The 27678-nt window shown below is 39.3% G+C and overlaps 1 protein-coding gene across 12 annotated transcripts in view; it reads left to right on the top strand.

Annotated features, from left to right (window-relative positions):
• Nucleotides 1–27678, top strand: part of LRRC7 (leucine rich repeat containing 7) — a 475871-nt gene that overhangs the window by 95796 nt on the left and 352397 nt on the right. The window contains exon 3 of one of the 12 annotated variants that reach the window (XM_084871857.1): nucleotides 26727–26802. The exons of the other annotated variants lie outside the window; for them this stretch is intronic. Within the exon in view, the coding sequence (XP_084727983.1) occupies nucleotide 26802 (1 nt within the window). The 5' untranslated portion in view covers nucleotides 26727–26801. The remainder of the gene's footprint in view (nucleotides 1–26726; nucleotides 26803–27678) is intronic. 12 annotated transcript variants of the gene reach the window in all.

Below are 27678 nucleotides of genomic sequence, written 5' to 3'. Positions count from 1 at the left end.
GACAGGCCAGTCATATGCAAAAACCTCTGCACACAGGTTGGGTGGGGCTACTAATTGGATGGGGCAGGGTTTTAGGGAATCACCAGGAGGGAGCAAACAAAAATGCCTGCCAGCAAGCCCTGAGACCAGTGAGGTACCAGCACAGAAGCAATGATCCCTGCAAGCACCTCTGTCTGGGAGAAAGCCGCTCCTGAGTTTTTGCCCTGATGCCAGACAATCCAGTTTCTCTTCCTATGTGTCTCTGTTCCCCAGAACCTCACCCTGGTACTAGAGCTCAGAGGAAGTTGGACCTGGTAAGTTCAGTTCCTGCGCTGGCCTTTTAAGAGAAATGGCTTGGTCTCAAGTAGCCTCTATGTCGCTGAACCCCAATCTATACTGGTTTTTACAGCCAGTTACGGGAACTTCTTTTCCCAGCTCTGGAACGCTGTGCTGGGCATCTGATGTGGGGCTGGAACCTCTTGCTCCTCATGGGCGACCTACACAGAGGCAATATCACTCCCAATTAAAAAGCAGTATACATAATGCACTTCCAGACCCTTGCATGCCTCCGCGCCTGCTACCCCTGTCAGTGTGATTTCTTCTTTGCTTCTCTACTTGTAGGACTTCCATCCAGCCAGCTTTCAGGCAGTTTTGGATGGTGGTTTTTCTGTATTTCAGTTGTAATTTTGATGTGGTTGTGAGAGGCAGCAAGTATAGGCGTTTACCTATGCTGCTATCTTGGTTCTCTCCTCTGTATTTTTTTAAATCTAAGACTCAGTTTACTTATTTGGAAAAAAAAAAAGATAGACCCTACCTTATAGGATTGTTTTGAGAATTATGGATATATGTATACGAACTATTATACTTAGTATAGAACCTGGGATGGCAAGTTGTTGTTTTCTTTCCTCTCTTTCTCTACTCTTGTTATTACAAACTGTATGAGGATAATAAACCATTTCTGATTGCAGAAATTAAAATTCATAGAAATTACTACTATTATTTTTAGAAACAATAGTGCATGGCAAGGAGTATATGTTTTTAACAAATGACATAAAGCTGAAATTCTTAAAGCAGTGTTCAATGAAAATGCATTAGATAGTAAATTGCCTCACACAATGGCATACTTATTTCCTAGTCATTCTACAAATTCAATACAGAATATAGACAACGACTTGGTCAACTCCGGTGGAAAACTGTCACCTTAGAAAATCACCATAGAAATAGAAATGGTAGTGGCTCCCCTTCAGTGAGAGTAGAAAGGAATAGAACTTAACTCAAAGGATCCTCCAGAATTAAGGAGAGCCCTCTTGCATTTAGCAACGGTGCCTATAGGAAGGTTTTTTACTAAGTGTCATGATTCAAACTGCCTTTTTTTCATAATATTTTATACTCTTTACAATATTTTTTAATCAACACAAGTCTTAACCAATTATTTCATGTGAATTGCATCTATGCTGCATCTAGCAAAGCAAACTTTAAGTAAAAATAAGTTGTTTCTTATAAAAGACAGACTTTTAAACATGTTTAAGTTATTTCCCATTGAATAACAAAATTAAAAACTTTGTTTTCAAAACCACAGACCCATTCAGCTACATTCCCACATTCTTGTTCTAATCCCAGACAGACCTTTCTAAAGAGTCATACACACTCACTCCATTTACCTATCTCCCACTTACTCCTCCAAACCCACACAATCAGGCTCCTCCCCAGTCACTATACTGAAATAGCTCTCATTCACAACACCGACAACCTCTTTATGTTGTTGTGTTAGTTTTCTCTTGTTGTGTAACAAATTAACACAATCTGGGTGGCTGAAAACCAATGTATTATCTCACTGTTTCTGTGTGTCAGAAGTCCAGGTAGGGCTTAGCCTAGTTCCCTGCCTCAGGGGTCATATCTGGCTGACGTCTCCTCAGAAGTTCATCTCAGGAAGAATCTTTCAAGCTTACATAGGCTCTGGGCAGAACTTGTTTGCTTATAGTTTATGACCAGGAGCCCTCCTTTATGCTGACTTCTAGCTGGAGGCCACCTTTTGGCTTTAGAGCCTCCTGTAGTCCTTGCTTACATGTACTTTCTCCACATGACGGCTCACTCCATTGAGCCACTGAGGAGACTTTCTTCAAGGAGGCCCTGTTCTTTTTTTAAAGGAGTTTACCTGATTAAGCCAGGCTTACTCAAGATAATTTACTTTTGATTAATTCCCAGTCAACTGATTTGGAAACTTAACTATACCATCACATTTTTCATATTCTGTTGGTTAAAAGCAAGTCACAGATCCTGCCAATCCAAGGGAAAGGGGTTACATAAGGCTTGAATACTTGGGGTTCAGGGCGTGATGACCATGGGGCCATCTTAGAATTCTGGCTACCACTTGCTAAATCCTTCCAGCATTTAAAAAAAAAATATTCTTCTTACTTAACTTCTTAACCAAAATTAATATTGTTGATCATTTCCTCATTTTGAAAATCCTTAATGCTTTGGTTACCATAATACAATACGTGCCCTGGTTTTCCTCTGTCCCTGATTATTCTTTTGTATGTGCAACTTTCTCTTTCCAGCCACTACATACTAGAATTTCTGAAAACTGAAATCTTCTTCTAAATATACTCTCTCCATAGACATTTTCATTACACCCACAGCATGTTATTCCTGTAATCAGATGACTCACAAAATAATACCTCCAACCCATGCATCACCCAATATATCCAAATATCTACTTGCCATAGCCCCTTGTGTATTTGGCCTATGCTTCAAACTCACAAAATCTATAATCTTTCCCCAAAAAACTATAGCTTCTTCCAGTGTTTTTGGAGTGAGTGTTAGGAGCTCTTAACTATTTTGGTTCAAAGAATATAAATCTGGGAGCCATCTTTTATACCCTTTTTTCCTTTAGCCTCTAACATTCACTGTAATTCCAAGGCCTGGAATTCCACCTTCTGAGTATGTTTTGAGGCTGTCTGCAATCATCTCCTCTGTGGAGATTCAAAGATTCTACCAGATATTTCTGTAAGTTGCCTTCCTGTACATTGTTCTGAACACTTTCTTCTTAAAATGATTCTCTGGTCATTGCTCATTCAAGAAAGACAAAAGCCTTACTTAGTTTATAGGACTTTGCATAGTCTGGTTCTACCCTTCACTTTCCTCACTTTCATCTCGCACTTTATTCCCTTGCCCTTGTATTACAACCACATGGGTGATATTTTAATTCATTGATAGGAACACAGAAAATATATATATATATAATGTTATATAATATATATATATATATATATATATATACACACATATATATATAATGTTATATAACCAGAAAACAAAATATATCCTGGAAAATAACAGTATATGTTTGGAAAGCAATAAATACAAAAATTAGAAAAAAATACAAACCTGTTAAACTTTTCAGTAATCACAAGAAGGTAAGTACTTTAGAAAGTAGCTGCAAAATAAACAATATGGGGAAAATAGCAATTTTTTTTCAGAAAGAAAAAGGGAGAATTAAAAATGAACATTGATGAGAAAGGAATTATTTTTTTAAAAATCAACTAAACATCAAGAGCAGACTTGAAATCTCCACTGGAGTCAATAAAATAATTAACACTGTGAACATACTAGGAATTGGAGGAGCAAATAGTTGAAGTCCATGAATACAAAGAAAGCATGACCCACAAATAAATATGAAGAGATATAATGACAAAAGAAATAAAATATAAAAATACAACCTAAGAATTATAAACTGTCCTAAGAAAGAAATCAGAGCAAGTTAAAGGGAAAAATATAATCAAATACTTAATTAAATATATTTTTCAAAGTTATGAAAATATCTGACTATATATTGAAGTGTCTTAAAGTGTATTCTACTTACCATTTAAATGAGTGCCACACCCAAATACATCCAGACAAACATTTTAGAATTACATTATCTGTTCTTTGAAGAGCAAGATATTTTTCATTTATCATTATGTCAACAACACACAGCATAGTGCCTGGAATTAGGAGATATTTAACAAATATTTCAGAATAAATGAAGAAATCAATTACTTTACTTTTAGAATAAAAGAACACTGGCTTGAGAATAAGAAAGATGGGAGTGGGGTTGGGAGGAGAAAATACAAAAAAGAGAGAAAGTAAGGAAAAAAGAACAGACAAAGAGGAAGGGAGGAAAGAAGAGAAGAGAAAACTTCTAATTATGAAACAGATACCATGGTCTTACCTTTCCCTGTTCCTCCCTTCAAAATTCAGTTAAACACCCTAAAAATTATTCAACAGACCATGATAAAACAGCCTCTGAAAGCTTAAAAAATGAAGACAGACTGGTGGGGATTTCCAAACTGGAAGAAAGACAATGTGATGAGTCCCTTGGATTTTCTTTTCATCTTCCATAGGTTCCTGGAGTGGGTGCCAGAGAAACCTATATCCCATTGTCAAAAGACATCATGATCATAATTATAATTATAAAAAACACAAAAAGCCTGTTCTCTCAATCCACCTGCAGCAGCAGAACAGTGAGGCCCCAGGACATCCTAGCCCTGCTGTCCCTGGCAGGCAGAACTATCTGGTATTAATGGTGGCAACAGTGAAACCCTTTGTTGTCGTAACTTCCATCCAATGGACTAAGGAGGCCCAGACCCAGTGGCTTCTGTGCCTTCCCTGAAGGCAACATTATGGATTCCAGAAAAGTACCTTCTCTCCCTGGCAGCAGCACCCATAGGGTCTAACCAAGAGTCCAGCAGTGCCAGAAGAACAAAGCAAACCAGAATAGCATCAGCAGTACAAGGGGTCAGAAACTTTTCCCCTTTGAGTGCCAGTGATGGACTGACTGTGAATCTGTCTAATGGCATGGCTTCTAAAACATGAGGTAAGCAGGTGTCTGTTTCTGGAGCCCTAGTGTCCATCACCAGGTGCATTGCTGTCATTCTTGGCTTTCTAATCTGGAAAATTAACCTCCTCATGTTCCTGACCCCCAAAACAGTTGTTGTTAGCTCAGAAATGTGTGCCTTCAGGGACTTAATGAGGATGTGTCTGCTCTTTCAAGAAATTTTCTTTCCTCAACATTGGACTATCCCAGGCAGGCCCTGAGTAGAATTTCTTTCTACTCCATTTTTTTTTTTTTTTTTTTTTTTTTTTTTACAGAATTAGGCACATTGTGTTTCTTCTCCTTTAAAATTAGAATTCTAGCCCAGCCAACATGGCTCAGTGGTTGATCATGAACTAGGAGGTCATGGTTTGATTCCCAGTCAGGGTACATGCACACAGGTTGTGAGCTCAATTCCCAGTGAGGGGCATGCAGGAGGTAACTGATGGATGATCCTCTCTCATCATTGATGTTTCTATCTCTCTTTTTCTCTCCCTTTATCTCTAAAATCAGCAAAAATCTGTTTTTTAATTAAAAATGTTAATCCCATAAATTTCTAGAATCTTAACAGCAAGGCAATACCTGTACCTTCACCTCTAGTGATTTTATTATTTTGAAACTCACCTAAAAATTCTTTAAATATTTTTTGTTGGTGTTCTGCCTTCTGACCTTAGATTTGTCCAGATTTTCTAGACACTTGGTATAGTGTTCCCATTCTTCAAGTTATAGTTTTGCACTGCTATTGCACTGGACTCCTGAAACACAGCTTGACAAGGCTACATCATCGGTAGTTATTCTTGGAGATTCATTCTAGATTAGGGTCTGAAATTTTGTCTCTGCTTTGATTGGATTTCTTTAGGCACCAGTCACAATTGTTTGACTTGGTAACACTGACACATCTCTTGCTTTTCTACTTGCCTCTTTAAAATCAGTCAGAGCTGGGGCTGTTCATTTCTTTCTCATATTTGTTTCTCTTCACTTTGAAGATTCCAATTTCTATTTCACATTCCATAAAATCTCAAGATTTCTCCTAAGGAAATCTCTCTTTTCAGCCAAAGTAAACAGCCAGTTTTCCTTTATTTTATTTTTCTACTTCTTCTTTTCTGATAATAAAACTGTAGCATGCTTCTTCTAACACTACTTCAGTTCATTTTGGAAACCTTACATAAACTCAGTTCTTAAAGGCCGAGTGCTCCAAACAGTCTTTGTTATTTCTTTGCATAGTCTTTAGGTAGGAAATAATTTCAATAACTTTTGTCATCTTTTTCAATTTCACCTAGGAGAGGGAAGATCCTCTTCATTGTAAGGGTTCTTTATTAATTTTAATTTGTTTATTAATCAAATTCACCACCCTTCTGTTGGCACATCCACAATGAAAGATTTCTGAATTATAAAGCCAGGGACAGTGCTTGTGTGATTATCCAGCCCAGAGCTCAAGATCAGATATCAGGAACTCAAACACTGTGGCCAGCATCCACGAAAGTCAGCAGGATCAAGGCAGTGTTGATAAAACAGTCCCATCTGCCCCAAAACAACCACTTTCCTGGGAGTAAATCTGCTGTGAGCCTCCATAAATCCTCAAGTCAAATCCTGCATGACCCACTTACTAAAGCTGAAAGCCCATGGCCATATGCATGGGTCCCCTCAGAAATTTCTTAAGTCATTACTTGAGTCACCCAAATATACCTTTTTCCATTTATATATATTACTGATAAAACTGACATTGGAGGATGTAGTTCAAGTGCACAGCTACAAAGGTCTCCCTAAGATTTAATCCAGCTAGCCCCATCTCTGGGGCCTGCTGCTCTACAGCAAGTCCTTGGTGGCCAAATCAAGTGTTCCCAGTGAGGCTCCAGAAGGGAGGGAGGGTAAGGCCTGAGTGCTGCAGCTATGCTCAGTTCTTCAGAACTGGCCACTCAGGTAACTCCTTCCACATCCGTGGAAAAGAGAAGGGGGCAAGAGCCCTGGAAGATTAGGGGAAATGCCTCCTATGGAATCCTGAGAAGAAACAAGTCTGCCCCCAAACAAGTTTGCACTCCCAAAGCACGTATCACCATGAAGCAGCTCTGGCAGAAGTTCTTAGGGGTCAGTCTGACATGACATAAGTTCACATCAATACCTAGAACACCTGTTCCAGAATAAAAGGCCAACCTGTAGAGCTACTTCCAATAAAACTTGCATGTCCATGAAGCAGCATAACTTCATCAAAATTGCTCTATGGGAGAGTTTAATTTAGTTTTCAACCCTCAGTACTTCCTTATGCTGAAGCCACCTCTCTGGTACCTCACAAACTTGACCTCCTGTCAAAACATTTGATCCACAATGACTTCCAAACCATGCCACAGAAAGCAAAGGCTCTATTGAGAGATGCCATCGGTAAATCAACAAGAAGCCTCTCATCATTTGAGACTCCATCTGATACTCCTATTTTTTCTGTACTCGGGACACAAAGAAAAGTACACAAAATTTATATAACCGTTTCTTATCCCTACAACCAAAGTCATTGCATTCTGCTTCCATTCTAGACATCCTGAGCAATTAAGATTTTGAACAAACATATTTAATGACATAATTGAGGTACAACTATATTTTTTGTCTTCCTCTGCACATTTCAAGGGGGATAATACCCCCCTCTCCTTGATGTCATTGACACACTCTTAGGGAATAGAGAGCCCTGTGATTGGTTTAAGTCAGAAAACACAGACTTAAATTTTCCTTAGACTTGTTAGTCCAAATTATTGATCAGTGCTTTAATCTTCATTAGATTTAAGACTTTTTCCCCCTCACGTCCCCACCCCATCAATTAGTGCTCCATCTGACTCAAGACAAGGTGTGGTCAGCCATTTTCACTTCCACCCACTTCACCTCTCTGACTTTATAACAACTCTTTTGGAGCCTCTAAAGATTGTAGAGGGTGCTGCAGAGACTTTAAGGAACAGGGAAGCTCTTGCTCAGCTAGAGAATTCTTCCTGAGATATGTTAAAAGAAAATTCTGATTTGAGGAATAATTTTCATTGTTTTTCTTATAAAATCCCTTCACTGGCAGAACTTGCCTCAGGCCTCTGTAGATACATAGCTTTTCTAAATGTCTTTGCAACACCTGCAGACCCTAATAAATACAACACTTGCCTCCAGGTTCTTGCCTGTGGGTTCATCTGGTAAACCAGAATACACCAGTGAAGGTAAAAATGCCTTCTACCTGTGAGACTGGTTCTCTACTTTAGAGAATAGCAATGATAGTCCCTAAAAATTATCTAGGTGCTTGGCAACACATCCAGAATTCTCACTCAAGCCAAGAGGGAAGAAAGAAGGAACAGAGGAAAAAGGGGACAGGGGCCCAGAAAGTTCTAGGGAACTCAGCAGTAGGAATCCATGACTGTTCTAACAGTACTAAAGTGACTCAGTTTCCAAGATTCAAAGTCACTGTCTCTCTACTTCAAGTTTTATTTCTCAGCAGAGAGAGGATTTGACCAACACAGTTTGTCATATCTTTGTGCCCCAAGTTCAGGGTCATGTTGTGTGTGTATTAAGGCCATTCCAAGACAGAAGGAACCCTTGTTGGCCAGACAGCTTCACAGGAGGTGTCCACTCTAGTTTGAAGTATATGGTCCTCCCAGGACCCATTGTGGCTACACCTCTATTATTAACCTCTAGTATCCTTGACTTCTGACCCTCTACATCTCCAGGTGTAAAACCACAAGTTATTTGCATTAGGGTCAAGGTATGTTTTTCCTTAATTGAACTAGATAAAACTGTACTTGTGGCTTTCAAATGATAGATAAAAGATACAGACCAAGCCTCAAAAAACTTCCTCTATAAATTGTCAAATCAGATTATTCATATAAAGGAATATAGAAGTGTATTAAAGGAACAACTTATTAATTAGTTTGGCTAATGCATTTCAAATATTTCAGGTTCATTGGAATAAAGATAATATAAAATAACCCCCAAAGCAGAAACACTAGTAATAAAATGTCACGCTGTGAATTTTGCTTCGCTAGACTCTTAGCCCCGTGGAGATAGGATCTGTGCCTCTGTTATGCCACATCGCTGAGCCCAGGACCTGGCACATGGTGATGCTTGGCAAATACTTCCTCCTTGAATGAATGAATAGCAGAAAACAGCTTTGTTAAAAAGAATACACACACTTCCATTTTTGTTGTTTTATCACCTATTATAAATGAAAAGGAGTCAGTAAATAGATAGCATGTTAAAGCCAATGATGTATTTATGAAGAGATGTTCCTGGGAGTTTGCTGATGGCCAAATCCATTAAGGACCAAAGCTCTGATCCACGTGAGGCTGTTTCTATATGTAGAATAAGTAATTATTTTTATGAAATAAAAGTTCTGAAAACAACAAAGCCATTCTAGCCCCTTTGGAAGATTCTCTGGATTCATTAAAGAAAATGTAACTGTTTAATCAGAGTGTGATATTTTGGAAAGAGTTGGTTTAATTTATTTTCAAATGAGTACACAGGGGATATGTGCACTCAAAGGTTTTAAAAGTATCTCCAATATTGTATAGGCCAGAGGAAAGGCTGAATGCACTTTATGTGTTTTAGTCGTTTGAATTGACATTACCTCAAAAGCCTTTGCAGCACTAATTTAAATTATGTTTTTAAGTACACTTACATTTATAACAAATGTCTAGAAGTTGGGCCTTGTGTCATTTTCTTTTGTGTGAGTTTGAACATCCTAGTGTCAAGAGCAAAGCTAAATACTTGCTTTTTAATTTTAAAAGCAAAAATATATGTGACCTGTGCCATTTGGCTGCATGCCTGAAGAGTGAATAATGTTACCTGTCTTCTGGTGGGTCACCACATGCCATCTTTAATCAAGAAAATATTTCCCCCTATAGTACTTGGCATGTCACATGCCTATCAGTTTCCTGTCAGGCAACATAGGAGACATCAATAGGTGCATCAGCTCTTCCCACTCTCTTTTGGAGCCAAGCACTACAGCTGACAGTAAACTTGACAGCTTTTGTCATCAGCAGCATTTTTGCTGGCTTCCTGTTGCTAATAACACGTTGGCTACACAGCATTACCGGGGCTAATCCACCGTGGAACAATCATCCCTGCATCACTGTCCACAAAACGATTTTTAAGCTTTTCCTAAGGCTTTTTGTTTTTTAGACTTCTCTCCCCTTCGGCCGAACTCTTCACTAAACTTATTATAAATTTAATTGGGAAGGGTAAAAGGGAAGAGACAATGAAAGGCCCAATATTTAATTCTTGATTCAAAGGTCACGTTTACCAGCTTTTTAAGAACCACCATGTATACTGACAGATACAATCAAAACTCAGTGAGATAGAGAGGTGAAGTTAAAATATGTAAAGGTGAAAATTTATTTTTGATTGAATGTACATTTATAGCAAGTGGGAAAGTTATTGAGATGACTATTTCTGACAATATGTGAAATATAGACAGTATTCTAGATGTAGTATAATATGTATTTAATAGCCACAATGCCTTTTTATGTTTTAAAAAAAATCAATGAGTCAGGAATGGGTGAGCAGTTTTATGACCAGTCATTATCCAGGCATGTTTTCCTCTCCCAGGATCAATTGCAGTGTTTATTATATAGACATAATTTATATTTCTGTGTTATGTATAATCTATGCAACCATTAAGCCAAGTTCATGGGGTGTCCTGTCCCCTGGCTCACTGATCCATCTGTGTAGAATCTAGCCTTCAGTTATTTAGTGCTCTTTCATTCTTATGAGATTCTGGAACTTTTAAATGGATCCTGCCTCAGATTCATTTTTACCTTATACTGATGTATTTTACTTGAAAATTCCTAATGTCTCAAATTCTTTTGAATGTTATCAAGATTTTAACATCATTTGTACATTTTTTGCATTAAATTCAAACTTCTAAACAGAAAGTTGTTTTTTTCATGATCTCAATTTTTAATTTGTAAACTTTCCCAGAATTAGAAAGACACTTTTACCCACTTCTTCTTACACAACTGTTACCGTTGTAATGACAAGTAACCACAAACTTTAGCTTTACAAAAACAAAGGTTTATTTTTCACACTGTTATGTGCTCTGCCTTCTCTGAGTTCTAAACTCTAAAAGGAAAAAGGAGCACATATCTATGATTTACTGTAGAAGGAAAGAACACTAGTAAAAGCACCGGCTGACGTAAAGCTTCCCCTCTTCTTGCATTCCATTATCCAAAGTGAGTCATAAGATCTTGGCTAACATCATTGGGCAGGAAGCATGATCTTCCCGTAGGAAGAAACATCCAGAGGAGGAGCCTGACAGTGTAGAAAAATGCTTCAGATAGTGTTATCAACCCACACGTTCTACCACAACTTCCCTTCAATAGCAGCTCTCTTCTTTCAGTAGTTTCTTTACTGCAGGAATGAATGTTAAATTCTTCTTGTGCTTTGTCAGGCCTTACAGTCATACTAAGTGACCTAAGGCTTCAATGCAGTAATGTAAATGAAAGCATCTATTCCTCTTTAGCAAATATAGGTAGGAATACATGTTTTCTTATTCTCCTGTTTCCAACTTCCTCCTTCCTGATTCCCTTTTGCTTGTATCATTATGTGTTTTTGTTCAGGCTCAGTCACCTAAAGCGAAATCACTCCCCTTTGCATGGGTAAAAGGAATGTTGCTCTTCTGTCACTAGTAACTATGAGTCCCAGGCATTTTGGCTTCAGAAACAGAGTCTTGAATTTTCACCATCACTAGCACCCACCCCTTCTGACTGCTCCAGAAATTATATTTACATTTATTTAACATTTTATATTAGACTAGTAACCCTGCGCATGAATCTGTGCACCAGTAGCTTGCCAGTAGCTTGCTGCTGCCCTCCAGTAGCCCTCTGCCCATTGCCCCACCCTCCTGTAGCTTCCCCCTATCCCCACTTGCCCCCTCATAGCTTGCTGCCCTGCCCCCTCCTATAGCTCTCCGCAGACCATTTGTAGCCAGTAACTCACTGCCGCCCTCTGTAGCTCTCTGCCCACTGCACTGCCCTCCTATAGCTCCCTGCACCCGCCCTGGTCCTCCCCTCATAGCTTGCTGCCCTGCCCCCTCCTGTAGCTCTCTGTTGCCTGTTTGTAGCTCGCTGCCCCACCCTCCTACTGACCCATGATCTGGTCATTACATAGTCAGTTGTTACACTTCACAGTGTAACGACCATTTGCATATTACATCTTTATTATATAGGATGATTTAGAGGTCTAATCACACTGTTTTCTCATATTAAAGTAATTGTTGACAATAAGCAACCTGCAAGTCATTTTCACCTATGGTTTTAAGCAACATTTCATTTATCTTTTATGTATTTGTACACTATTTTTTAAAGATGCAAGACTAAGCTAACTAGCTGGGTTATAGAATAAATGAGGGGTTTAGATTTAATGATGTAGGAAGTAGGAAATAATTGAATTTTCTGAGTCAGGAAACAGGAAAACAGCATGGTGTCAATATCATAGTGTACTAAAGAGTATGGGATTTTTATGTCAAACCATCCGGGATTGGAATCCTGTTACCATCAATATGGTCTTAATAATGAAATGAGAAAATTGAACTGGAATGCCCTGAATTCCTGAGTTCTTGTCTCAATGATTTCAAAGAATGAAGCCACAGATGAAAGGTGATGGGTTAAAAAGTACAGAAACTTTATGGCAAGCAGAAACTTTATTGCAAGCAGGCACTACCTCTAAAACCGAATTCTAAATTCTAAGCCTAGGACTCTGTCCCTCCTGGACAGGCAGAGGGACCCCTGAGAAAGGTGACTGATGCTTTCTTTGTCTTGAGGCATTAAATAGGCTGCAGTTCTTTGTCTGAACCTGACCCCTTATTGGTCATTTTGCTACACAGCATTAGTTTTCAAAGCTCAAAGCCCACATGGCGCCCCCCACCTTCTTTTCCCCTTATTTTGTTGGCTGGAGTCACTTTTGATTTATTTTATAGTTCTCCCAGTTGTATTGACAGAGAAAGCCTTACCTGATGGCCCTCCCAGTTACTCAGAGCAGGGCTATTTTGGCCTAACTTATGGTCACTTTAATAGCTCAGGCCAGAGATTCCTTTTGTTTATGCCTGTCTTAATTGCACAGGCCAGATATATTTCTACTTGCCTATTCCATTTCTCTACTCATTGTACCAGTAAAATAAATATCCTGGCATCTTTAAGTCTCCACTATGTATTCCTTTCCCCATAGACCAGCGGTCGCCAACCTTTCAGACCTCACAGACTGCCAGTGGTCTGTGGACCACCAGTTGGCGACTGCTGCTCCAAAGGTTTCCTTAAACCAGTGGTCGCCAACCCTTCGAACCTCATGGGCCACTAGCGTTCTGCAGAGCACCAGTTGGTGACCACTGCCATAGACCATTTTCATTACTAAAACCTTCTAAGCCTGTCTAATTAAGCTAGCTAGCTATTTCTGTCAGTATCTCCACCTAGAAATGAAGATCACACTACCTGCCTCATAGGGCTGTCATTCACTGATTCCATACATTTTGGGTTCTCACTTTGTACCTGATGTTGATGAACAAAACACTCAGTTCTTGACTTCATTATCCTCACAGTTTAGGGACAAATATATATATATAAAGTATATATAAATTATATATAAATATATATCACATATATGATATATTTGATATATTTGAAATATATATAATGATATCATATATATAAAGTATATATAAATGTATATATAAATATATATCATATATATATCAGCAAAAGCCTAAGTGGAGGAGAGGGAGAGGGAGGGAAGAGATTAACAAAAGGTCTTATATTCATCCTAGAGCCCAGTGCACAGATTCATGCACTGGTGGGGTCCCTCGGCCTGGATATTCACCAAAATTGGCTTTCTGACATCCCCTGAGAGATCCCAGATTGCAAGAGGGCACAGGCCAGGCCGAGGGACTCCACTGGAGCACAAATCCATGCACCAGGCCTCTAGTAGATATATAAGAAAGGAAGCAAATTAGTAGTGAACAATTGTGATAAGGGCTCAGAAAGAAAGAAAAAAGTGGTAGAGAACTGGAGTATGTGTCTTTAAATTTAGTGGTCAGGGAAAGCCTCTCTAAAATGGTGATATTAATGAGGAATAAATGACAAAAAAAAATCTGTAAGCTGTTGAGGACCCTCTCATGTCCTCTTGTCCCCTTAATATCTGGTATGTGCCTATGGTGTCTAAGTGCCAGAACTGTCAAATCTTCCCGAGAATATTCATTCAGCTTGTGTTCATTGCAGCCTGAAATGCAGAGCAGTTAATGTCTCCAAGTGCAGCCTTCAGTCATGGACAGATGGGAGTGGGGCAGTAAGTAGCACACCTTCCTTCCCCTCCACTGGCCCATCTTGATGTATGTGCACATGGTCTCTCAGAGTCCCAAGCAGCATAGAGCTCAGCATGGTAATTGCTTCATTACACACCCAACACTGACTTCCTGCCCTTCCCTCTTTCACTTCTTTCCTCTTGTACTGTTGTTCTTTAGAATTTCCTCCCCAATGAAGTATTGATTTTCAAATCTCATCTTAGGCAAAGTCTGTTGCAGGATTGAACCTACCTGAGAGAAATATCATCTCTCATCATCTAAGATAGCATCAGAAATAAAATATGAACTCAGCAAATGTTGTCCTTTTTTTTCACCCTTCTTCCCCTGAGTGAAACATATATGATGACAATGTTTGAGGAAGTCATCTCTAGACTATAGTACAGTCTTGAGGTAGGCAAAGAGTCCTAGAGGCCACTAAGGAGGCTGACTGTTGCTTTAGAACTGAAAAGGAAAAGGCAATAAAAACAGGCCAAGGTGAGACGCCAGTAAAATTTAGTTACAAGGGATCATTTATGACTCTTTTGTATCCCTTGGTGCATATTATTGTATATTTTGCTGGACCACATGGTTCTATGAAGTGGTGGTACAACCGGGTATTAGTGCATAAGAATACCTTTGGGTAAAATAAATTGTATATACTATAAAACCAATAAAAATAGGTAGATCAACAAAGGGTCCTGTGAAATTGGTGAGAGGTTTCCAGGTCTCCTGCTCTTATCTGTCATACCTGACCTATCAGGTGTTAGTACCAGGGAGAGTGTACAAGGGCCTCTGATCTCCATCAGGACTCAAAATTTTGTTTTAAGGATGTAATTTAACAGTACTTTATCCTTCATGCAAAATGTTATTTTCTCAGCAGCTTTTTTTTTGTTGTTGTTGTTGTTAAATTTATTGGGATGACATTGGCCAATAAGTTTATATTATGTAAGACCAGAGGCCCAGTGCACAAAATTTATGCACGGAGGGGGGTCTCCTCAGCCCAGCCTGCACCCTCTCCAATCCGGGATCCCTTGGGGGATGTCCCCATCCTGGGGATCGTGCCTAAATTGGCAGTTGGACATTCTTCTTACAATCTGGGACCACTTGCTCCTAACTGCTCACCTGCCTGCTGGCCTGATTTCCCCTAACTCCCCCCCCCCCCCCCCGCTGGCATGGCCACCCTCAACTGCCCTCCCCCTGGCCTGGTTGCCCCTAACTGCCTCCCCCTGCCTGCCTGATTGCCCAACACAGCCTGAAGTTCAGTCATTTGGTCATCCCGTCACTCAACCTCTCCTGGCCTGGTTGACCCACACAGCCTGCTGTTCAGTCGCTACTGTTACTGTAATGGCGTCCCAGACAATTTGTACATTTCTCTATTATTAGCATAGATTATATTTCAAATATGCAATTCTGTGATAACGCCATTTGTATTCGTGCCTACAACTCAAAGTCAAATCTTTTTCTTATATTTGACTCTCTTTACCTTTTACTTTCCTCCCACCTCACATCCCTCTGGTAATAACCACACTATTGTCTGTGGTTATGAGTTTTTGTTTGTTTTTCTTGTTTGTTCATTTATTGCTTTTAGTTTTATATCCAACATATAAGTGAAATCATATAGTTCTTAACTTTTTCTGTCTGACTTATTTTACTTAGCATGATTTTCTCAAGACCTATCTATGTTGCTCTAATATAGATGGACCTTGTATTTCATCTTTTCTCATGGCTAAGTAGTATGCTATTATATATATGTGTTACATCTTCTTTATACAGTCATCTAGTGAAAGACACTTTGGTTGTTTCCATGTCTTGGCCACTGTGAGTAATGCTGCAATGAACATAAGGGTGCATATATCTTTGTGAATAAATGTTTTCAAATTTTTCAGATAGATAACCAGAAGAGGGGTTGCTAGATCAGATGGTAATTCCATTCTTAATTTTTTGAGGAGCCTCCATACTGTTTTCCATAGTGGCTGTACTCCTACCAGCAGTGAATGAGGGTTCCTTTATCTCCACAACCTCTCCAACACTTGTTATTACTTGCCTTGTTGATAACAGCCATTCTAACAGGTGTGAGGTGGCATCTCATTCTAGTTTTGACTTGCACTTCCCTAATGACTTGCACTTCCCTAAAAAGAAGTTGAGCATCTTTTTATATATCTATTGATATATGAATGGGACTATATAAAACTACAAAGAAGCTTCTGTGCAGCAAAAGAAACCATCAACAAAACTAAAAGGTAACTAACCAAATGGGAGAAGTTATTTGCAAACAACAGCTCTTACAAGGGGTTAATAACCAAAATATATAAAGAACTCATATAATTCAACACCAGAAAAACAAACAATGCAACTAAAAACTGGGCAGAAGACCTGAACAGACACTTCTCCCAAGAATATATACAGATGGCCAACAGATATATGAAAAGATGCTTAGCAGTTAACTTTAAACATTTTTAGTTTTGCCGAAACTGGTTTGGCTCAGTGGTAGAGTGTCGGTCTGCAGACTGAAAGGTCCCAGGTTCGATTCCGGTCAGGGGCATGTACGTTGGTTGTGGGCACATCCCTGGTGGGGGGTGTGCAAGAGGCAGCTGATTGGTGTTTCTCTCTCATCAATATTTCTAGCTCTCTATCCCTCTCCCTTCCTCTCTGTAAAAAAGTCAATAAAAATATTTTTAAAAATTTAGTTTTATTTAGTCATGAAGACAGTGACAGGAATCAGATTGAAAGGTGAAGAAGAGGTGCTTAATCAACCCCACTCTATGTTCAAATCTCTCCCATTTAGGAACAAAGTAATGTGTACAGGCATCTATATATATAAAAGCCTAAGCAACCATTATGACCAGACAACCAGACAACTGGATGGTAGCTATAACATGCACTGACCACCAAGGGGCAAATGTTCAACACAGGAACTACTGCCTATGTGTTCCCACAGCCAACCTCCTGTGACTGGCCAACCTCCTGTTTTCCTTCCCCCAGTCCTGATCAGCCTGATTGGGACTGGGTGAGATGGCCCCTATTGGCCCCAATTGCTGGCCAGACCGAAGGACCCCACCAGTGCATGAATTTGTACACTGGGCCTCTAGTCTTATATAATAAAAGCCTTATATGCTAAGTGTCTGACCGTGTGTTAGACTATTCTGCCAGTCACTATGATGCCTACTAACCACCAGGGGGCAGGTGCTATGATTGGTACGTTAGCTTGTTGCTGGGGTCCGGCCTATCGGACTGGGTGAGGTGGGCCAGACATGCCTTGGAGCCCCCCCACCATGCCTCCCTGGCCAGCCAATCTCCTGTGGCCCCTCCCCTACTGGCTAGCCCTGGTGGCCCCAATCACGACTGGGTGAGACAGCTAGACATGCCCTGGACGAATCCATGCACTGGGCTGTTTTTGGCCTGATCTCTGCAGGCCAGGTTGAGGGACCCCAATGGTGCATGAATCTGTGCACTGGGCCTTTAGTTATTTTGTATATATAGCATAAAATCAAAGTAAAATATGTGCTAGCTATGTAAGTACAATATATTTTAATGTTAAGCATTCCCTGTCTTCTCTTCCAACTCATTTTTCACTTCTAAGCTAGCCTTTAATGTACATTTTGAAGTCTCTATTTGATCTTGGAAATTTAAAAAATTAACTTCCTACCAGAGCCTACAAGATCTGATCTGTGGCCTAGTTGTCTCTCCCATCTATTCTTAGGTTTTTCATTCATGATGATTAAGCTCAGGCATACATGCCATCATTTAGTTCTTCAAAATATACCACATACCATAGTGTCTTTTTGGATGTTGGTCCTTCTCCCTAGATTTTTCTTATAAGCTATTGACATAGATAGCTCTCTCATTCTTAGGTGTATACTTAAATGTTTACCTTCTTAGTGAAGTCTTCCATGACCACCTTACCTTATCTGAGAAGATGTATCAGTTAGCTAGTACTAAAATAATGCTGCATAATAAACAACAATAACTTTTCAGTGACATTCAGTTATGAAGACATGTTTAACCCAAATGTCTGAGGATGGGATGGGGGCCTCTCAAGCTAGGCCAGGCCTCACTCAATGGCTCTGCTAATCTCATTTGTGCTTATTTACGTCCGGAGGTCAATTGGAAGTCAGCTAATCTAAGGTGTTTTTGCTGTGCAACTCTGCCTTATATAGCTAACGTCTTCCTCCTAGGACCAGTGGGCTAATCTGAACCTGTACATTTCATAGGCCTTACATGTGACAGATATGTAACTATATGAGCAGAAACACATGAGGTATTTTAAGGCCTAGGCTCAGAACTGATATATTACATTGGCCAAAGCAAATCACAGAGCCAAACCCAACATTAATGATATACTACTCCCTTGGAAATGTGGCAGGTTGGAAGGGAATATTTCTGAACCATAATCCAATCTATTGTAATAGGTTTCCTCTGTTATTCTACTTTCTAGTACTCTGTTTCAAAGCAATTATTTTTGGTCTTTGTTGTCTAATGCCTGTCTTTCCCATGAAATTTTAGCCCCAAGTATCAGCAGTTCAATACAATTAAAGTTTATTTGTCTCTCATGTCACAGTCCAATGCCTTTTGGGAAGCCCTCCTCCACTATAGGTCTGTCAAGTGCATCTGTGCAGCCTACTCAGGGGAAGAAAGAACCAAAGATCAAATGAGATGATTTTTTTCAGGCCCAGGCCTAGAAGTGACTTCTATTAGTTTTACTCACCCTGGCCAAAATTCAGTCACATGGCCCCATCTAGCTGTAGTAGGAGGTGGGGGCAGGCAAAGAAAATAGTGGAGTGAATACTCATCTCTGTTTCTATGGAGACTGTGAGTTCTTCGTTGGGAAGCTGTGTCACTAGCACCACAGAGCCTGGAAGATGTAAGCTCTTTACTTGTTCAGTGCATGAGTGAGTGGTGCCTTGCTACAAAGTTAGTTTTTTCATCTATGAACAGAAGGTATTGATTTATACCTAAGAAAACCATTATAAAAAACTAGAGGCCCAGTGCATGAAAACCCATGCGCTGGCGGGGGTGTCCCTCAGCCAGGCCTGTCCCCTCTCATAGTTCAGGAGCCCTCAGGGGTGGGAGATGACCCAGTGATCAGAGAAAGATGATATCCCCATCACACCTCTGCTGCTGACACTGCCAGCAGCACAAGCCTTGGCCTTTCCTGGTTACCTGATCCTCAGGTGGCCCTGGGCGGCTGGGCAGCTGACATTCGAGGCTTGCCTGCACCTCAGGCCAGCCCTAGGTGCCTGGGTAGCCACCATCTGAGGCTTGCCTGCTTCTCAGGCCAGCCCTTAGCGGCAGCGGGGGGGAGAGAGGGGGCTGACAGTCTGGACACACTGTGCGCCTGATGTACAATAGCTAGTAGCTTGCTGCTGCCCTCTTGTACCTCTTGGCCCGCTCTGCCCTCCTGTGGCTTCCTCCACACCCCTCCATCCCTCAACTGGATGGAAAGGACTGTGGGACTCTGGCAGCAGGCGTAAGGAGCGGCCGAACCCACCTGAGGGCAGGTCTGGCAGCACCACACACCTGCCACCCCACCCCCGCAGTGGGGCTGAAAGGACTGAGGGACTCCAGCAGGGCTGAGAGGACTGGGCAATACCATCTTGTAGCTGTGAGCACTGCCATATTTGTGACAGTGTAATGGTCAATTTGCATATTCCCTCTTTATTAGATAGGATAAAGAAATAATCTTTATGATAGGGTTTTATAGAAAAGATGTATTATCTGGGGGCCTCTCTTAGTGTCTGACTTCTGTCTCAAAAATATATAGGAAGTGTTGTTATTGTGTATGGATTCTTGTTTGTGATAATGAGGAAAATGTGTTGATTTATGCAACTATGTGTGTAGATATATGAAGCCAGACTTTAATTTTCGGTTTTTTTTTTTAAGATAAAATGATCGAGAGAATATGATCTAACTAAAAGCCAAGACAGGAGACCTCGGGCAGAGAGAGTCAGCGGATGTGGGCCTGTCTAGCCCAGAGTCTTCACCCCAGCTGCAGGGCTTTCTTTTCTTGCAAACACCATTCAGGCCACGTAGTTCTATACTTATCTGCTCCTCCCTGCTCCCTGTAGAGTGTAAAGGATTCGTAAAGTGGAGTAAATGCACAAGGAACAATGGGAGCTTTATAGTGATCCATAAGGCTCTGCCATCTTTTTTTTTTTTCCCTGTCTTTTTACTGGCCTTAAGGTAAAGCACACACATTGAAGAAACTTATGGATCTTTGTTGGTTTTTCAACAAAATATATAAAATTCTTGGGTCATCAAGGCCCTGACCAATCACTGGGTCAGAAGCCATTCATGAAACCCCAGATTGCTCTGTGTGTCCTTCCTCCATGGCACATTCAGCACACGTATTTCATATCCTATCAAATATAATGTCTTACGTTATATTGAAATCTGTTTTGGATCTTTTCCCCTGAGTAACAAGTTCTTCTATGGGCTTATTCATATTGTATCCCAGAGCTCTCACAGGCTACAATACCCAGAAGGCCTTGGTCTCATGTTAGAAATTCAGTTTTGCCCACTAGTTTCCATACTTTAAAGCTCTGCCTTTAAGTTTAAATGTCCCACAGTGAATACTGCAAAGTCAACCTCTGCTCCACCCCGATCTCACAAACCCAGTGTTGTGTGTATGGTCTCATGTTTCCTGGAAAGCCCTTCTACTATAGTTCTTTAGATTGGCACCTGCACGAATTTTCTAAAGATACTGGTGACCTTGAAAATATAGTAGATTCCCACTTACTAAGGATGGCTGTGATGAAATTCACTGTGAAAATAGTGAATAGACTCTACTATTTACAATTTTCTCCACCTTATCATTCAAACTAAATATGTTCTCTATCATAATTACTGCTGGGGTTAGTGCTCATCAGATTTCTTTGATATGCAGTGCCTATACTTCATTAGCTCTTAAAAGATTATAAGCATCAAATAGCCACTGATTATTAGCAATTATATCACAAAAACGCTGAGAACATTAAACATGAGACAGAGTTAAAGTTCTCAGCCATTTCAATATCTGTTTCAAAGCATCCTTGACATTTCCAATCCCCTGAATTTTTATTTATGCCGTAATTGGAAACCTAAATCTAAAACTTTAGTATTATCATGAGTGTTCATTGTGCCCCCTGGATTCGATAGGTTAATTTTAATGAACGTTTAAACACTCGCATTAGGCAATCTCATTTAATTATAATTAAGATGTGAAGCTGGGAGTTGTAGTGCTTGGCATTCTAATCTGGCCCATTTACTGTGCAGCTATATCTCAAGTGCCGCAGCAATACTTGTTAAATATGTCGGTGCCTACAGAGTGATCAACACTGATTAGCAGCATATCTAAACAGGTCCTCACCCCTGGGAGATCAAGTTTTAAGTAGGAACTTATACCTTAAGGATTTTTCATATGTATTTTCTACTGTTGAGTAGCAAGTAAAAGAGGCAGGTCAAACTGGGGTTAAGTGCAGTCGAGGCCACAGAAAGATCTGGAAAGTGCAGGAAGGAAAGGGCTGCAATAAGGAGAGCAAGCAAGTGGGAATTAGCATTCACCTAACATATGCAATGAATGGTGTGTGGGTGGGGTGGTAGCAGTGGAATCATTTACATACAATTAAGAGCTGGGTTGGGAGGTTATATTTCAAGGATGTTGACTAAAATACTGGAAACCAGAAGTACCACAAATGGATTATGGCCCAAAGCAAGGGACCTTTCCAAAGGTCCTCCCAATGAGTCCTTTAAGATGGACAACAACATGGAGACCCAGGAACTACCGTATTTTTTGGCGTATAAGATGACCCCCTAATTTTACAGTTAAAACATAGGTTTAGGCCTATATTCGCCTATTTTCGGGATATACTTGACGTACAAGACGACCCCGATTTTCGGTTGACTTTTTTTCGTTTCAAAAGTCGTCTTATACGCCGGAAAATACGGTATACCATGAGCCATCATAGCACTAAAAATAACACCTGACTGTTTATTATTTTAACATATTATTTAGTAACAGGGAATCGTCAAGGCTGGTATATGTTAATCTCTATTATAACCAAAGGTTCTTCCCTCCTCGCCCCCACCTTTTAAAACAGCCTTAAAAATGTGATGTTACCTGTGACTAGGTCTCTTAAATGTAAAAAACAAAACAAAACAAAACAAAACAAAAAACTGTGTGTAAAGGAGTGTCCCATCCTAACATTCTTTTCTTTCTCCGAAGAATGTGCATACAGCACTAGCCATGGCAGGAACCAATACCAAGAATTTTCAAAGAACAAAAGCAGGTCTACTTATCCTAAAAATAATATCACTATATATAACTGGAAATCCTGTGCACGAATCCATATGCCAGTAGCTCCCCAGTAGCTCGCTGCCTCCCTCCTGTAACTCCTTCCACTCCCTACCCCCTTCCCTCCCTCCCTCATAGCTTGCTGCCCTGCCCCTCCTGTAGCTTTCTGCTACCCACTTGTAGCCAGTAGCCTGCTGCCACCCTCTTGTAGCTCTCTGCCAGCTCTGCCCTCCTGTAGCTTCCTCCACCCCCTCCACCCTCCCTCATAGCTTGCTGCCCTGCCCTCTCCTGTAGCTCTCTGCCTCCTGCTTGTACCTCGCTGTCCCACCCTCCTACTGATCCATGATCTGGTTGGTTGTTATGCTTTACAGAATAATGACCATTTGCATATTACATCTTTATTATATAAGATACTATCATCATATAGTTATAATATAATAATATAACAGTTATTATAATAATATATATCGTGTTTCCCCGAAAATAAGACATCCTCCGAAAATAAGACCTAGTGCATGGGAAAATAAGACATCCCCTGAAAATAAGATCTAGCGCATCTTTGGGAGCAAAAATTAATATGACACTGTCTTATTTTTGGGGAAACAGGGTAGTATACTGCAGTATACTGTAGTATAATAATAATCCTACATCATAAAAGAGTAATATGCAAATTAACCATCACTCCACTACACTCAAAAGCCACACCCACCAGCCACACTCACCAACCACGCCCATCAGCCAAACAGCGCGAGTATGCAAATAAACCCAACCAAGATGACTGAAGCCACAGAGAGCTAGAGGGAGGCGTTTCCCTGGCAATGAAGGAAGCCAAGCTTTCCGCCTGCCTTGGCCAGCCTGAGCCTCCACTCAAGGCTACAAAGTTTCAATTATAGAAGGTAAACAAATCCAAACAGAAATGGTGGCCACCACAGAGCAAACAGAAGGCTTGGCTCTGCTCTAGGCTAAAAAGTTTCAATTGTAGAAGGTAAATAAATTCCAGATACCAGGGCCTCTGCTTGGGTTGCTGGGGGGCCTGGCTGGCCTGCCAAACTACCATGGCCCCTTGCCCATGCCTCAAGGGAACACCCACCCTGATCTGGGACACCCTTCAGGGCAAACCAGCTGGCCCCCACCCATGCAGCAGGCCTCTAGCCTATCTAATAAAAGAGTAATATGCAGATTGACCATCACTCCAACACACAAGATGGCTGCCCCCATGTGGTCAAAGATCCTGACCCCATGTGGATCCAAGATGGCCACCACAAGATGGCCAGCAGGGGAGGGCAGTTGGGGGAAACCAGGCCTGCAAAGAAGGGCAGTTGGGGGCAATCAAGCCTGCAGGGGAGGACAGTTAGGGGTGACCAGGCTAGCAGAGGAGGGAAGTTGGGGGCAAACAGGCTGGTAGGGGAGCAGTTAGACATCAATCAGGTTGGAATGGGAGAGGTTAGAGGGTGATTAGGCTGGCAGGAAGAAGCCGTTAGGGGCAATCAGGAAGGCAGGCAGGCGAGTAGTTGGGAGCCAGCAGTCCTGGATTGTGAGATGGATGTCCAACTGCCCGTGTAGGCCCAATCCCCTAAATAGGCAGTTGGACATTCCTCGAGGGGTCCGAGATTGGAAAGGGTGCAGGCTGGACTGAGGGACACTCCCTTAACCCCGTGCACAAATTTCATGTACTGGGCCTCTAGTAGTAAAATAATATAACAATAATATTAAATTATTATTCTAAATTGAGATATATATATATATTTCTTTCATTGTATTGAATAGAAACTCCCTGAAAGTGAAGAGGCACTTTATTTTCAACACAATAGCAACAAAATAACATAAAACAATATTATGATAATTTATTTTTACATATATATCACTTTCTTGCGTACTGTAATCGTACATTTTCGGCTTATAATTTCATTTGTTATAATAAAACAATATAAAACAACCATTCTCCTAAAGAGAGTACTTGTCTGTTAAGAACAGTTAAAGAACAAAAATTCAGATCTGAAGATCTAATTGTCTTTATTGAGCTATTCATGTCAGACAGCATCCCATCTAGTAAACAGAGAGTTTCTCCCAGAAGTTTAAATATGGAAAACGGTTTAGGTAGAAACTAGGCAGGACAGGAATGCTATTAGCAAAAGAAAAGAAAGGATTTGTTCTGGCCAGGCTACCTTCCCTTTGGTGAAGGATGGATCTGATGGGCAGATTGCCTCAGCCTCCTTTGCAAGGAGAGGATCCTGACAAATTACCTCATTGGTGCTGACCAAAAATTCCAGTCCGACCAATTGCGGTTGTATGTCTACAGAAGGTTTGCAACTGCATTTAGGTCAGGTATGAAGTCTAAGTTCCATGCGATGGGCTTTAGCACAAGTGACTCCATTTTGGGCCTGTGGTTTTCTTTAACAGAACTTTATTTTTAAAGAAACTGTTTATGAGATACTTAAAATTAATTATTATTTTATAGATAAACAAGTTAAATCTTTGTATTTCTAAAAATTCAGAATAACATATTGTGGACTGTAAGCATTTTATAATGTAGTACTGTAATGGAGGTGTGAAAATCGCTTTTAAATTAGTATAAAAGTAAAAAGACTAAAGTATTAAGAATACTTATAACTACAAAAATTAGTTAATTTCTATTTCATATTAATAATGCATTTGTAATCAGAAAATTACTTCAGCCTAAACACATGGTTTGCTAAGCTTTATTTATTCTAAGACAATGTGTTTTATACAAGTAAAGAATTACATTAATTAAATACATAATCTCCAGAATTTTAATTGCTACTTAATATTTTACTATAGTTTTTATTCCCCCAAATCCTCTTAGATTTCTAATTTTAAGGAGAGGTTTTTTTTTTTAAAAAAAGTAACTAAGTTTTACTATGTACAGTTGACTTTATTAAGCAGATGTTGAATATTTTCTTGGTCCTTTCACTCCTCTTTTAAAAATTGTATTAGAAAATTGCACTAAAGTATAACAACAAAACTTCCATTTATGACTCCTAAAACACAGTGCCTCACTCTGTGCATGGACTAGATACTTCTCTGCACCACTAATAAGTGGACGTTCCCTGGAGTCCTGACTTACATATTTAGTAACTATATAGAGATTCTTGGGCTTTGTAAATGTAAAGGCTTTAGTTCAAATATTCAAACAAGTAATTTCAAGGTATCTTTATTTCCCCTATCAACAATGGTTTGTAAATGCATAGAGTATAAACTAAAATACTAAGTAAATATGGATATCTTTGTTAATGTCATGAAAATCAATTTATATATTTTTATTGATTTTAGAGAAGAAGAGAGAATCATTGATTGGCTGCCACTTGCATGACCCACAATGGGAATCAAGCCTGCAATCCAGGCATGTGCTCTGACAGGGAATCTGAATTGTGACCTCCTGGTTCATAGATCGATGCTCAAACCACTGAGCTACACTGGCTGGGCTGGAAATCACTTTTCTAAAATAAATTTAATTATTACAAACACATATGGTTATTTTAGGATTCATTATTATAATTATAATATAGGAAACACATTAAACTATGAATATACAAACATGTAATAAGTGCCATGTTTTAAAGCAATTTTTTTAATGGTTACTAGGAATTACCACATCAGCACTTAAGATGTAATAGTGAGAGAATAAAACTTTATTTATTCAGAATAGTTAGAAGAAAAGGCAACTCAGACCTGTAAAAATCCAATTTATGAAATATTTTATAAGAAACTCTGTTTTTATATTTTTTAAAAACAAGGAAAATACATTTCTCATTTACTATTTAGTTATTAAGAATAAAACAGGAAGGAGGGAAAATAACTATACGAAGAATTTTCCGCCGAAACTAGTTTGGCTCAGTGGATAGAGCATCGGCCTGCGGACTGAAAGATCCCAGGTTCGATTCCGGTCAAGGGCATGTACCTTGGTTGCGGGCACATCTCCAGTAGGGGGTTTGCAAGAGGCAGCTGATCTATGATTCTCTCTCATTGATGTTTCTAACTCTCTATCCCTCTCTCTTCCTCTCTGTAAAAAATCAATAAAATATATTTTTTTAAAAAGAATTTTCCTTGCTGCTATTGAAGTGTTGCTTTAAACAGGAATATTAGACAATAGTATTATCCTTTTGTTCCACCCTAAATATATATATATATTCACAGCTCAAATATTTAAAATGTAGAGTTTGTGGAATTATTCTGATAGGATGTGTAACATGATGATTAGAAGAACATCTGAGTAAACTCTTCACATTTCATTCTTGCTTATTATGTTCATTTAGATGTATTTGTCAATTTATAATTACAGTTAATTAAAATTTTTTTAAATTTTCTTTTTTTTTTTTTTTAAGGATCCCGCTACATGAAAAAAATGCAAGTCAAAGTGGTCACAACCTAGAAGTCTGCAGTGACAGGAATAACTAGCAAGTAGATACTATGTTATTTTGCTGTGCTTAAATATGTAGAATTCAGTAGTGTTCTGAGAATTTTACTCTATAATAACCAAATAGTCTTGTAATTTTAAATTTATACTTAGTAATATTTGCATTAATGATATATTATATCACAAAAATAGGAAGAAAATAGTAACTATGGATTTAAGGAAAGCAATTTTCTGACTATATTAATGAAATTATTTTGGTCATAAAGATAAGTTTAAATATTGTGTCCTCTCTCAGGTCTTATTTCTAGAGCCCCAATTCAGCAATATATTTCTTTATAAAAAAGAGTAAGACTCTCCCTATGCCTATGACATACCTAGCTACCATGTAAATATATTAATTCCTCTCATAAACCATTAATAGAAATTATTATAACCATACTTTTAAGACTAAATTACATTCACTTTTGAAGGTTACATTTCAAATTTCAAGGTGCTATCAAATGAAATCCAGACACAAAGCAGGATCTTTCCATTTATCAGTATTTACTGACATTTTCAAGAAATGTAATAGTGCAGTGTTTGGGTGAGTGGATTAAGAAGAGGATTTAAGAATGTGGGAAGAGTAAATAAGATTATTTAAGTGACGAGAAACATCTTTGAAAAATTCATTGTTTCACATTAAAGTTGTTGGAGTTTTTCTTTCTCCCCAAATGTACCTTGAAGATTGTAATAGAATTAGAATGTTAAGGCTAAAAGATTTTAGAAAGTGTTTACCTCAAATCTTTCATGGGTATGAATTAAGAAACTGATACATTTATATACACATGATATAAATATTTTAATATACACACCGATACATTTATATATACATAACATACATTTAAAAAATATATTGTTGGTATTATTCCAGATGTCCCCCA

The sequence above is a fragment of the Pipistrellus hanaki genome, assembly GCF_964339955.1.
Source record: "Pipistrellus hanaki genome assembly, chromosome: 2".
NCBI classification, from domain to species: domain Eukaryota; kingdom Metazoa; phylum Chordata; class Mammalia; order Chiroptera; family Vespertilionidae; genus Pipistrellus; species Pipistrellus hanaki.
Note: the sequence above shows the minus strand (reverse complement) of the source record. Positions and strands in the feature narration are given on the sequence as shown.